The sequence below is a fragment of the Eretmochelys imbricata genome, chromosome 9 (assembly GCF_965152235.1).
Source record: "Eretmochelys imbricata isolate rEreImb1 chromosome 9, rEreImb1.hap1, whole genome shotgun sequence".
NCBI classification, from domain to species: Eukaryota; Metazoa; Chordata; order Testudines; family Cheloniidae; genus Eretmochelys; species Eretmochelys imbricata.
The window spans coordinates 21,862,332-21,876,988 of NC_135580.1; the positions used below are offsets into that span (position 1 = coordinate 21,862,332).

General features: G+C 38.8%; 1 protein-coding gene across 1 annotated transcript in view; it reads left to right on the forward strand.

Moving 5' to 3' along the window:
* KPNA4 (karyopherin subunit alpha 4) overlaps positions 1-14,657 on the forward strand; it is a 59,936-nt gene that overhangs the window by 2,997 nt on the left and 42,282 nt on the right. Inside the window, exons 2-5 of the mRNA XM_077825814.1 lie at positions 9,933-9,977; positions 12,859-12,948; positions 13,033-13,062; positions 13,149-13,201. Coding sequence (XP_077681940.1) covers positions 9,933-9,977; positions 12,859-12,948; positions 13,033-13,062; positions 13,149-13,201 — 218 coding nt within the window. The remainder of the gene's footprint in view (positions 1-9,932; positions 9,978-12,858; positions 12,949-13,032; positions 13,063-13,148; positions 13,202-14,657) is intronic.

The following is a 14,657-nucleotide window of genomic DNA, read 5'->3' on the forward strand; positions in this document are numbered from 1 at the left end:
GCAGTTGACAAGAATGTCTGAGGAACTGTGTGTGGGGGGGAATAAACATGGGGAAATAGTTTTACTTTGTGTAATGACCCATCCACTCCCAGTCTCTATTCAAGCCCAATTGTATCCAGTTTGCAAATTAATTCCAATTCAGCAGTCTCTCCTTGTAGTTTGTTTTTGAAGTTTTTTGTTGAAGAATTGCCACTTTTAGGCCTGAGGTCGAGTTACCAGGGAAGTTGAAGTGTTCTCTGATTTTTTTGAATGTTATAATTCTTGACATCTGATTTGTGTCCTTTTATTCTTCTACATAGAGACTGTCTAGTTTGACCAATGTACGTGGCAGGGGGGCATTGCTGGCACATGATGGCATATATCCCATTGGTAGATGTGCAGGTGAACGAGCCTCTGATAGTGTGGCTGATGTGATTAGGCCCTATGATGGTGTCCCCTGAATAGATATGTGGACACAGTTGGCAACGGGCTTTGTTGCAAGGATAGGTTCCTAGGTTAGTGGTTCTGTTGTGTGGTGTGTGGTTGCTGGTGAGTATTTGCTTCAGGTTGGGGGGCTGTCTGTAAGCAGGGACTGGCCTGTCACCCAAGATCTGTGAGAGTGATGGGTCGTCCTTCAGGATAGGTTGTAGATCCTTGATGATGCATTGGAGAGGATTTAGTTGGGGACTTACGGTGATGGCTAGTGGAGTTCTGTTATTTTCTTTGTTGGACCTGTTCTGTAGTAGGTGACTTCTGGGTATTCTTCTGGCTCTGTCAATCTGTTTCTTCACTTCAGCAGGTTAGTATTGTAGTTGTAAGAATGCGTGTTTATTCCTCCCTCTTCTCCCCCTCCTCCCCCTTGTCAACTGCTGGAAATGGCCCACCTTGATTATCACTACAAAACGTTCCCCTCCCCGCCCCTCCTGCTAGTAATAGCTCATCTTACCTGATTACTCTCCTTACAGTGTGTATGATAACACCCATTGTTTCATGTTCTCTGTGTATGTAAATCTCCCCACTGTATTTTCCACTGAACGCATCCGATGAAGTGAGCTGTAGCTCACGAAAGCTTATGCTCAAATAAATTTGTTAGTCTCTAAGGTGCCACAAGTCCTCCTTTTCTTTGTACAGAGTTTAAAAATCTTCTAAAATTATTAATTTCAGGTAGGCTGTGTGCCATTAGTGGGGGGGGGGGGTGTTATCTGCTATTAAAGGAGCCTTGTGCAAAATGAAAACATTGTTAAGCTGTTAAGTCTTGTTAAATTTTAGATACTGACCTCTCTCTAACAAATCTTGGAACATATACTCAGTACTTAAAATAACTACTGTGGATGATCATTTTTCATACAATAGCTCAGGCTTGTGACTGTCATTCTTATTTATTAACTGTTTCTACATCACATTTTTTCATTACAGCATGAAATGTATGGCTGCATTTAGTCAAGTATTCTGCTTTAGCAACTGTTGATGATCTTTTTTGACCTAGTTCATAATGCAAATTTAATATTGCATTGTTTTTAGAAAAAAAATTCTCTTCACGTCAGAAATGAATTTTTGATTATTCCAATACTGTAGTCCCTTGCTAAAGTTAGCCGTTTATCCATTAGTTTCTTTATTACAAAATTTCAGTTGGTCTTCTATCCCATAGTAGAACACCCAAAAAAAGACACCAAAAAGTTTTGTACAGATTGCACAACTACCTTTTGCATTTTTTTCAGTGAATGCCAGATTAATAGGTAGGTGTAATGGTCACTAAAGAGTAGCGTTCAGGATTTAGTAGTGGAAAGACTAGAGAATAAAGATTATTTGTGATTCAGTTTCAAAAGTTTGTGCTTCTGTTCTGTTCAAAGTCACACATTGGTACAGCTGTTAATCCCCAGTAACTTTAGACTGTATTTAATTGGAACGTTTTAAGCTACAGGCTTCTTATTTATAACATTTTTGTGTTTTAGATAGACAATAAAAGAAAACTTTAAAATGTCTAATTCACATGCTTGCATGTGTACATACATTTCACGGCCAAGTTCTGCTTATACCTATGAACTTCTTCAAGTACTACAGAAAATTAGTTGGCACTAGGTTTCTATTTGTATCTTGTAAACTTTCATAAAGTCCTTCATACACAAGCATGCATGTATGGATATGTTGCATTCAAAACGTGCAGTTTACATATTCAGCTGAAGTTCTGGTGACTGTAAGGGGTAATGCATGACACTATTATTGTTCAGAAAGTGTCTAAAATTCATCTTTGCAAAGATTTTTACTTATATGCCCGCTTGTTTCCTCCGGTTAGTCTGCTGTCAATGTCGTCCTGATCTCTCTTCTCAAAATCAGTCCACTGAAATAGGTCATAGCATATTAGCTCTTACATGTTCATACTGTCTCAGTATTCGCCATATTGAATACTAGAGTACTGTACAAAGTATAATAAATCGATAACTCCTAAATCTTGAAAAAGCTTATTAAATGTTAAGTTGGATCTGTGCAGACAATATTTAAAATTACAGGAAGAAGTGAGCCTTTACAGAAAAGCCAACTTTATCACACTGACCTTTTTTCTCTATAGCTGTATTAACAAAACTATATATAAATTAGTGTATGTCCATCTGCCAGGAATGAAATGGACAGCCGGGTAAGACCGGTACATAAGCTTCTTCCTTAGTCTTGTCATCCTGCCTTTTGCACTGGAAGCATGGGTCATATGCCTGATCTTTTTTTTTTCTTTTATGCTTTCTTTGAGTCAGAGAGGTGAGCTGCTTTTCCATTTACTGTGAGTATAGATGAAATACCAGCCTATTCTATTTCTGGCACTTCCTCTGGATATAGCTCTGTAAGCCTTGAAACCAAACGTTGCGTCTTGCCTCACTAATACCATTTTGAGGCTGTGTATTCCCTAAAGGAATAAACCAGTGGTCTAGAACCAGGTTAACCACAAACAGTTCAGTGTCTCCATGCTAGCTCTGTTGATTCATGTTTTGAACCCCTGCAGTTTTGTCCCACTCTGTGCTAGCACAGTTGCATTGCTCTCTAAGCAACTGTGGCAGTTTCCAGAGTTGGTGTTTTGTGGAAAATTTTGAAAGTCAGTGGTTTACTGAGGGACAATAATAAAGTATGTAATTGAAAAGTTTGAGCTATTTGTGCTGTTATCACAGAGTCCACTGTCCACGATAGTCTGAAACAGTTTAATGCTGACTGTAGACAAGACCTGAGAGTCTTTCAACAAGAAAGAAACTGGTTAGATCCAAACAGAGCTTTAAGTTCCTCTCTCCTGATGGTCGTATTGGATGAGCTGTTTAGACCATTAGTAATTCTTCCTTTGTAGAGGATACTCCTACAGTGTACAGCCCTGTGTTTCTTGAAACTGCATATTGGGTCTTACTCCAAGTTGGTGACGGTAAGCCAGTGTTAGAATTATCGTGTTAGTATCCAACTCTGGGTAAAGATACTATTCTTCCTGCAATGTAGCATTGCTTTGGTTCATTTGCAGGACCTAATTTATTATTATGCACATAGAGGGGATTGTAACTATTAACAGTCCCAGTGAGATCATAGGGAGACTTCGTGTTATTTTGAAAGCCATGGTCGAGAATAAGGATAGAAATTTACCTGGTCTCTTGTCAAGAAGGCCCCCAAATGATATATTCATCTGCCTATAGGATCTTGATTGATATTTAACTTGTTAAATGACGGCTGGAGCTCTTATCAAATGGGCAAGATTGTGTGGCCTTTGTTTGAGGAAGAACCTCTTAAATTGTTGGGCATCAGTGCTGGGGTCATGCTGCCTGAACATGCCTGTGAGGTGTGATCTAGTGGTGTCACCATTACCTCTCTGGTGTTCCTGCTGTAATATTTGTCAGTGCAAGTACTTGTGGTGGTTTGTTTGGTTTTTTTTATTTGCTTTCCTTATCTCTGGATAGACCGCAGCATCTTGAACACAAATAAATAATTTGCCCATGAAATACTGAAACCTGAGGCTGAGGGGGAAACCTGGCTGATTGCAAGAGGATAGTAGGGGATTGTCTGTCATAGCACACCCTCAGTGTGACATTAGTCCTGAGTACGCTACAGAGAGTGCAGGCAAAAGTCTGTGGAAGGCAGATGCCAGGAATGGGGAAACTGTGAATCCTGGATTTGGAGCAAGCATCAGGGAACCATCTGTGGCAAATTTCTTTCCTTTTAACATGTCTGTTTGCTTCTTACTAATATGTAAGAATATGCAATACCTAAAAAATTAAATATGTGCCCCAAAGTGGAGATTGAACTTTCAGTCCTAGATCCTGTGTTGCAGCCTAGAAGCACCCAGTTAAGGAAAGGACTGCAAAGATGGCTTTTGTGTTCTGAACTGAGTCGGTCCCATAATTTAGCACAAAGAAAACCACTCTAAATTCCATTAGCCATAGTTGCGGGGGGGATCAGCGTGAAATAAGGTTGCCCCCTTCCCTCAACTAGGTCTGTAATTTGTCAGTGGTATGGCATAAAGTAACTTTACAGGAGGATCTGGCCTCCAATTTCCTGAACTCAAATTCTGCTGCACTACTTCTGCCAGAGATCACTTGTATAGTCTTGGCTTTCCAACAGAAGTAATATAGGTGCAGAAGAGATGGGTAATGCTAACATCACAGCAGGTGTGCATCTGCAATCCAGGGAGAAATTTGGCACCTACATACCATAGTGATGGGCATGTTTGAAAGCTGTAGCCTGAGATGTACCACGAGATGACACCTGCATTTAGTGCTAGTATCAGTTCAACAAATGATCGTATTTGTAAGAGAAACTTTTATCAGTGCTGGTGTATCATGTCATGCCAGTAAAGAAATTTGAATTAAAACTGTTACAAAATATTAAACACTGTATATATTTTCAAAGTTCTAAACACTATCACTTATATTACATTTATTTGATTCAGAACTATTGTGCATATATTCCAATAAAAGCATGTAAATGGATAATTATAACTTTAGTTCTTTATCTCATCCTGTGTGTTGTAATAATTTGTCACCAGTTCAGGTATAGAAGAGAAACCCAAATACTTTGTCAAACTGACAGTTGTTTCTTGTCTTTCTACTTACTAGGTCATGTTACGGAATTCTAACTATTGTTTCCATATGCTAATTTATCAGTAGTATTACATGTCCAATAAAGTTATTTCAGAGTAACAGCCGTGTTAGTCTGTATTCGCAAAAAGAAATGGAGTACTTGTGGCACCGCTTCATGTTCTCAAAACACGTTGAGGTGTCACCTTCTTTTACTCTATTTGCAGTATGCTTTAGACAGTTCCCTTTGGTTCTGTTTACCATTTAACGTCATATGGAATTGCTGAGAAAAGCTTATTTTGATAATAGAGCTGGAGTTATTTAATAACTGAATATATTTCTGAAATTAACAATCTTTTTCAGTGTACTGCTAGTGTTAAAGATCTAGCATTACTGTTTGTATGTTTGTATAGGGCATTGCATTTTTGTAGGCTTAACCTTGAGGATTGCAACATCAACTCTTCTATAAATCCAAGCTGTACAACTGGACTTCCTATTCAGTTATTTTAGTAACTTCAGTATAAAAATCCTGGTTTTTAATTGATTGCCCTTTTATATTATATGTGCTGCCTACTTCCTGTTTCTAGACCAGTGGTTCACAAACTTGTTACGCCGCTTGTGCAGGGAAAGCCCCTGGTGGGCTGGACCGATTTGTTTACCTGCCGCATCCGCAGGTTCGGCCGATCGCAGGTCCGAATGGCCGCGGTTCGCTGCTCCAGGGCAATGGGAGCTGCTGGAAGCGGTGGGTAAACAAACCGGCCCGGCCCACCAGGGGCTTTCCCCGCACAAGTGGCGGAACAAGTTTGGCAACCACTTTTCTAGACTATGGTGCTTTTATGTTGTAGGACACAGTGTACTTATAGACTATGGCTCTTGTCCAGTTGTCCTGGGTGATGCAACTGTGTTACATAGGGTCTTCTGCTGTGTTTTTGATACATTAAGCCATTATAGTTTCTGAATCCTGTGTCCTATGATGTCTGTTACGCTTTTATCAGTGTTTCATTTTTTGTACACCAATATGTAAGATAACTTTCCTGTATTCTACCTCCTTGTAAAATCTTTTTTTTTTTTAAAGCAACATTTTGTAACATGCTTAACTATGAGAGTCGAAGCAGAGAATAGAACACATGGTTTAATTGCGTTAGGTATGGTTTTGCTTTTGCTTCTCGTCGTGTGCCTCATTCTGAATTGGTCCACAGGCAATGAAAGAATCACCCAAAGGCCAGAGAGAGCTTGATTAATTTGTCTTGGAATGGGAAGGAACTAGTTAGTGTTGCAATTTTTTCTTTCCCATTGTTTTGTTCATCTGCCTGGCCAAAAAGGAAAAGTCACTCTGTAGCAGTAACAGGTGACAAACTGGATGTCATGTGTCCTACCCAGCTCTTCTGAAACAGTTTTACCTGATAGTGAAACGTATTACTTTTACAGGAATACAGGTGATTATGGTTTGTATCTGTCACATTTAAACTTCAAGTCCTTGTCTTTAAAGCTTTGGCAATTCCTTTGCTCTGCATAAGTGTTACTCCCAGCAGTTTCCTTCTCCTTTTCCACTCTGTTCCTTATGCTTGGAAGCCTTCACCTTCTTGAACAAGTCAACCATTCTTTCTTCATTCAATTCTCTCATTTAAAACAGTTCTCAATTCTCCTTTTCTAATTCACCGTAGAAACAAATTGTTAAGAAACAACTTGAGATCTCTTTACAGAAAGAAACAAAAACTTATATGTTGTCATTTTTGCTAGATCTTATTAAAATTATATGTAATAGCTACAGTTAAAGTGACAGTCAACCTGAAATGAAGAGTTACAAGTATTTTCAAGTACTGCATCAGCACCTAGATCATCCTGCCAATTTCTGTAATTTTACAATCACATTTTCTATTTTCAAGTGTTTCTCTCCCCTGTGACTGTGTGAAAGATCCAAACAAACAAGGAATTGACTAATCAGGAAATGTGGTGAAACTGACTACACACAAAGTACTGATAAATGCTCAAGTAAACAAACTGAAAATAATTTCTCTAATCATTCTGTTATAGTAATTTTAGTTGTATTTGTAATATAACGGTAAACCATTTTCAAACAGATGTTTTTTCTAAGTTGAATATTTGTCAATGGCCTTTATTCTAAACTGTTCATGTGTGCAGTAACTTAATAATCAACCTCTTAATAATCTCCTTTGCTAATATCTGTTTATGCACAAGTGTGTGAAATTTTGAATTTTTACTTTAAACATCTGGAAAAATCTGACACATTCACAAATGCATATTGAATTATAGCAGGCTCCTTTGAAGCCTTTGGATGCACTCCGGCTATATCTGGTCTACAGGAGCCCTGGTCTCAGCTGAGTGTGTATCAGGACAGAACATTCTAATTCTGTCTGATAAATAGATCTATATTACAAAATTTGTTTTTCTTTTTAAAAATCTCTATTTTTACTTTACTAAAAACTTGAAAAATCATTAAGCTTGCAAAGTGAAGCATTCTGGTCAGGAAAAGCTAATGATGAGGTTGTCTTTACAACCTTTGCTTTTACTTCTGTGTGTATACTCTTATTTTAATTACACAATCATCTGCCAGTCTATATATTCAACAATGCAGACATTCTGCAGATGTTTGGATCAGATTTTAGTTGCCATTTCCACAATGTAAACTAGAAATAGATCCACTGAATTGATGGACTTACACAGCTGTGGAATTGGTAACAAAGTAGGTTTGGGCTCTCTGCACAGGCTGGATAATGTACAGTGAGCAAAGCAGGGATTAGTAGAAAGTTAAGTAGAATTTTTATTGTCTCATTCACTGTGTACTATCCAAGGTATGTTCATAAGAATGGCCATACTGGGTCAGACCAAAGGTCCATCCAGCCCAGTGTCTTGTCTACTGACAGATGCTCCAGAGGGAGTGAATCTAACAGGTAATGATCAAGTGATCTCTCTCCTGCCATCCATCTCCACCCTCTGACAAACAGAGGCTAGGGACACCATTCCTTACCTGTCCTGGCTAATAGTCATTAATGGACTTAACCTCCATGAATTTATCCAGTTCTCTTTTAAACCCTGTTATAGTCCTAGCCTTCACAACCTCCTCAGGCAAGGAGTTCCACAGGTTGGCTGTGCGCTGAGTGAAGAAGAACTTCCTTTTATTTGTTTTAAATCTGCTGCCCAGTAATTTTATTTAGTGGCCCCTAGTTCTTATATTATGGGAACAAGTAAATAACTTTTCCTTATTCACTTTCTCCACACCACTCATGATTTTATATACCTCTATCGTATCCCCTCTTAGTCTCCTCCTTTCCAAGCTGAAAAGTCCTAGCCTCTTTACTCTCTCCTCATATGGGACCCGTTCCAAACCCCTAATCATTTTAGTTGCCCTTTTCTGAACCTTTTCTAATGCCAGTATATCTTTTTTGAGATGAGGGGACCACATCTATACACAGTATTCAAGATGTGGGCTTACCATGGATTTATGTAAGGACAATAAGATATTCTCCGTCTTATTCTCTATCTCTTTTTTAATGATTACTAACATCCCATTTGCTTTTTTGACTGCCGCTGCACACTGCATGGACGTCTAGAAACTATCCACAATGACTCCAAGATCTTTTTCCTGATTAGTTGTAGCTAAATTGTTGAATTGTTAAAGGTGTTGAATTATAGTATCAATACTATAATTAAAATTTGCATCATAATGCATATGCAAAAGAGAATAGTTAAAATTGTGCCAACAACCTCAACATTTGCATTTCTTGACATTTGAGTGATTCCATTTGCAACTTAAACTTTCAAATGTCTGTTATTTAATACCATTGGTATTAAATCAGAAAAGTGCCAAGCACGCCATTTTGTAATTATATAGAATTATTTATAAGTATTGTTCCTGAGAAATTACCTGGTGCTGTATTCATGGCATAACCAAAGAAATTACAGCTCAGGCCTGGCCTACTCCTAAAACATAGCTATGTCACTCAGGGGTATAAAAAGGTCACAGCCCTGAGATATGTAGTCAAGCTGTCCTAAGCCCTGGTATAAAAATTGCTAGGTCAATGGGAAGAATTCTTTCATTGACCTAGCTACCACCTCCCGTGGAGGTGGATTTACTACAGCAATGGAAAAACCCCTTCCCTTACTGAAACAAATGTCTGCACTACAGTGCCACAATTATGCTTCTGTAGTGCTTGTAGTGTAGCTTCTGATTTATACAGAGCTATTTCCCTGTTACATCAGTCTTTTTGTCTCAAGAACTACTGTTAATCTTTAAGCACCCTCCAAGTACAGGTGAATAATTACAAGTGGTACACCAGTTTTCACTAGTGTAATTTAACATTGGACTAGTTGTATTAAAATATTTTAGTTTAACTCTGAAATAAACGTATTCTGAAAACCCAAACCCAGAAAGGGCTATACAGTTCTGTCTGGAAAATTGTGAAATTTTGTACAGAGCCTTTTAATTGATCATACTCTCTATTGGCATGTAATGATATTTATAAGAATGGTTTTTTATTGTTACCCTGTTTTCTGATGTAAACAGTGTATTCCCCTCACTTCTCTCCTCCTGCCCCTCTACACAATTTATTTCTTTGTTTCCATGTTGTACTTTCCTTGTTGGATAGTCCCTTTATTAGTTTGTATTTTGGACAAATAGGATTGAGGAAATTTATGCAAGTGTTGAGCAAATATTTTACAGCAAAATAATGTTATTGTATTAAGTAATAGAGAGATATAGCTGTATTTAATGCTAGTTTTATATTTCAAAATAAAATCCCATACTGATAAACTGAAAGTAGTTACTTGATCTCTATTTACATTAAAGCAGTCTTCTAAAAGTAAAATATTTAGAAAGCTGCTAAAATATGTTAAATCACATCACAATGACTTGGTCCAGATTGGGAGTATGCTGTAATTATTTTATCTTAAACTTTTCAGACAATGAGAAGACAACGAAATGAAGTTGTTGTGGAGTTAAGAAAGGTAAGATGGATTAGCGTTTTTACTAAATATAACTTTTATGTCTCAGGCATTTGAGTAGAAATTACAAAAGTTTTCGGTGTCTGAGGCAGACAATCATAGTGCTTACTTTTTTATAGGTTTCAGAGTAGCAGTGGTGTTAGTCTATATTCGCAAAAAGAAAAGGAGTACTTGTGGCACCTTAGAGACTAACAAATTTATTTGAGCATAAGCTTTCGTGAGCTACAGCTCACTTCATCGGATACAGTCCACTGAATGCATCCGATGAAGTGGGCTGTAGCTCACGAAAGCTTATGCTCAAATAAATTTGTTAGTCTCTAAGATGCCACAAGTACTCCTTTTCTTTTTACTTTTTTATAGACCATTTAAAAGGATGTTGTCCAATTGTATTTGTCTTTTCAAGGTCTGTGTAGACACTCACATTTTTGGTGGGGAGGGAAGCTTCAAAGCAGATGCTACCAAGTCAGGAACTAAAAATGCACATTAGTTGTCTGTCTATAAATGAATGACTGTAACTTCATTTAAACTAGTTACACGAAGATCTTTAAGTCGAAACATCCCCCTGGATGTTGCCTCACTGATAACCAGTGCTTGCATTACCCTTTATTTGCTTCCTGTCTCTAATAACAGTAATCGCTGGGCTGTTCCCATTACCCACATTCCATCTACTGGGTTTCAGTGACATAGGCGAATTAATTTTGGTTTCTTCCTCACATGAAGAATTAGGGCTTTAAGGAATATTTCAATTTCTGTGTTGCTGAAACCAACGTCTATCAATACTCACTGTGAATCCTGTCCTTACTCCTTGTTTTAGGATTTGGATAATCTTTGGTCCTAATAATTCCCAAGAATGACAGTGGACTCCTTTTTTACTTGCAACTTACCAAGGATCATGGCTTCTCCTTAACACTTGCAAACAGATAATTGGGTCAAGCCTACTACATGCTTAGGGGAAGGGCAAAAAATCCTCAGGCGTCCATACTCCTCTATAGCGAGGAAAGATATTCCTGACATTAAATCAGCAGTCAACTGTAGCCCAAAACATACAGGGAGGCAAGAGTTAAAAGCTGTAATCCTTCAGCATATATTATTGCCAATTAAGTAAAATAAAATCACCATAGGAGAGATGGCTGGGGTGACCTTTTAGTGATAGAAATGTATCCACTATTTTGTCTTCCCACTTGCCTCACGTGTTGGGGAGGAGACCAGTGGACTGAATTGGCAAGCATCACACCCATCAATCAGGGCTGTTAGGGAACCTAGAACTTGGAAATGTTGAGGAAAGAAGGATGGCAACAAAAGTGTCCTGTTGCAGTTGGCAGGTATTAAAAGATTAAAACTAGTATGAGCATCCCTACAATACACTAATATATGATGGAGAAAAATTAGGAAAGCAGTCAGGTTTATTAAATATTTTTAGTGGATGAGATTTGAAACCATACATTGAAAAATACATTTTTTTTTTATTCAAGAAGCTGCTGTGAAAATGCAGAATGTTTACAGAGCATTGGGATAGTGGAATATGTTTGGAAAGTATGTTAACTTTCACTTAGACATCTTAAATTCATTTCCATGCTTAAGTCTTTTCAAGTGGAATACTAATTTGCCAAGCTTTGTTTTTTCAACATCTGAATCTGTATTTTCAGGCTGTCAAACCACATGATGCTCCATAATAGTTATGGCATATTTTGAAATACCAGACTACTGATTTGTTTGCTCTGAAATCTGAACAGCATTTCCACAAAGATTTTGATGCTGGGGGGGGCGTCTTTAAATTCTCTTTCTGTGCCAGAGCAATAAGTGCCAAGTTGGGAACAAGAAAAAAAGTGTTCAGTTTAGTATAATTTTAGATGAAGCAAAACGTGGGTGTAGAAGGTAAAACTGTGGATGTTGGGACTGGGGGAGTATAAGCCATTAGAGCGATGAGGAAAGAAATCTTAGGACAAAAAGTATTACTTTTAAGGTTAACAGAAAATTGAATGCAGTGAATTTAGTGGTTTCAGTGATGAATATAGACAAATGAGTTGTATATAGGTCATGTCACATACAGTAAAATCTTATACAGCTGTAGCTATAATCAAGAGAAGGCCATCCTGTTCCTCGGGAAGGTATAAATCATGGGGTGTGCAAACTTTTTGGCCCGAGGGCCACATCGAGGTGCGAAACTGTACAGAGGGCTGGGTAGGAAAGACTGTGCCCCCCAAACAGCCTGGCCCCCTCCCCCTATTCGCCCCCTCCCACTGCCTGCCCCCCTGACTGTCTCCCTCAGAACCCCCCAACCCATCCAACCCCCGCCTGCTCCTTGTCCCTTGACTGCCCCCTCCTGGCACGCCCCCTAGGATCCCACCCTCTATCCAACTCCCCCCGTCCCCTGACTGCCCCGACCTATCCACACCCCTGACAGGTCCCCCAGGACTACCACACCCTATCCAACCCTGACCACCCCAGAACCTCTGCCCCATCCAATCCCTCGCTCCCTGCTCCCCGGGACTCCCTACCCAACCCCCCCCACCACCACGCGCCGCTGACCCCTTACTATGCTGCTCAGAGCGGCAGGAGCTTGCAGCCCTGCTGCCCGCGCGGCAGCATGACTGTGTGGGAGGGGAACAGCGGGGGAGGGGCCGGGGGCGAGCCTCCTGGGCCAAGAGCTCAGGGGCCAGGCCGGATGTGACCTGCTGGCAGTAGTTTGCCCATCTCTGGCATAAATGGTGAGCACTCATCTTAGTCACATACTTCAATGCCTGGCTTGAATGTCTGAGCATTAATAGTACCAGTGAAATACTTCCTTTTACGTTGTGGGTAAAAGTAAGTCATCTCCGCTTCTGCGGGGAGGGGGGGGGGGAAATAAAACTACACAACACAGCAAATTTATTTTTCTTTAAAGAACAAGAGAGATGAACACCTGTTAAAGAGAAGAAATGTACCCCATGAAGATATCTGTGAAGATTCAGATATAGATGGCGATTTCAGAGTGGTAAGAATTAACACTATCTAAAGTTTATTTCTTAACTTTTTTTAAAACTGTATCTAACTGTTTTGGGTTTTTTTTGCCCCCCAGCAAAACACCTCGTTGGAGGCAATAGTTCAGGTAAAAATATTTATTTTTCCCTGAACATTTCTGGCTTAATGACAAATGTAAAATGGCTGAATTCTAAGTTATTGATTTTATTGTAGAATGCTTCAAGTGACAACCAGGGTATCCAGTTAAGTGCAGTGCAGGCTGCAAGGTAAGAGCACAGTTTGTTCAACTTTACTGTTTCTACCCTTGCTGCTTATATAGTGCTACTAAATTTAGAAAATCATGAATTCTTGCACTAGTTGATAGAATGGTGATGTCATCTATGGATCAAGTTCACCAAATATTACTGCTGTAATAACATATCTTGTATGTAAACTTTGTTTATAAAAAACAAACTGACAGAATGTAGATATTACATTCTCTTAATCAATATTCATGTGAACTCTAGGATTTTAGTAAATGCCATACTCCTGACTTTCAAAATAAATTGAGTAAAGATCCTAATTGATTTCATATGTATAAATAGTCATGGAACACAGTTTCCCTTTAATTTAAATAAGTTGTCTGAGGTGTTTAAATCATCACAAGACTACCAGATTCCTAACAAGTTAGACTAATTGGCAAATACTTGAAGACACTTTAAGTCAGGGGTTCTCAAACTGGGGGTCGGGACCTTTCAGGAGGTTGCGAGGTTATTACATTGGGGTTTGCAAGTTGTCAGCCTCCACCCCAAACCCCGCTTTGCCTCCAGCATTTATAATGGTGTTAAATATATAAACAAGTGTTTTTAATTTATAAGTGGGGGGGTCACACTCAGTGGCTTGCTATATGGAAGGGGTCACCAGGACAATAGTTTGAGAACCTCTGCTTTAAGTTAATGATTCCTTTGGACCTCTTAACCAGTCAAGTAGCAGTTCTTGAGCTGTTTACTGTAAGGGCTTGTCTACATGAGAAAGTTACACCAATTTAACTTGGTGTGATTTTTAAAACCTATTTAGTTAAACTGGTGCAAGGCTGTATGGACACTTATTTCAGTTTAAACCAGATAAGGAATTTATTTGAAAAAAACTGAAACCTGACTGGTTTAAATGGAAATAAGAAAGTCCACATAGTCTTTTTCACTGATTAAATTGGTTTAGAAACAATTTCAAGTCAACTGAGTGCAACTTTTGCATGTGGACAAGGCCTACAAGTAGAGGTCTTTTAATGTTAATATAAGGTGTGAAAGCTATTTAGTTGTTTCTCTTATACTGCTCTGCCACCGTACACAGCATCTGAAGCTTGAGCAGAAGGGAGGACATGATCTCTCTGTAACTTCCTGAAACACATGTCTAGAGCACATGGCAAGGACAGAGCATTGTTTGAATAGAAGCAGTTACAAATAACTGGAGTTAACTGATTCTTGGAGCCAGGGTTATGAGCTGCCTGAGAGGACAGCAAATACATTTGTTGTAGTTTTTGAGTAAACCTAAACTGTGCAGTATTTTGCCATTAAAAGTGAATATTGGGGTGGGTTTTTTGTAGGAACTGGGGTATGTGTTGTAATTAATCCTAGGATAACTTATTAATATTTTGTCTGTACATCTACATCTCTCCTAAAAAGGAAGTTTTTCTTCTCAGTTGGCAATATAAATATACACCTGCAGTAACATCACGTAGCTTTT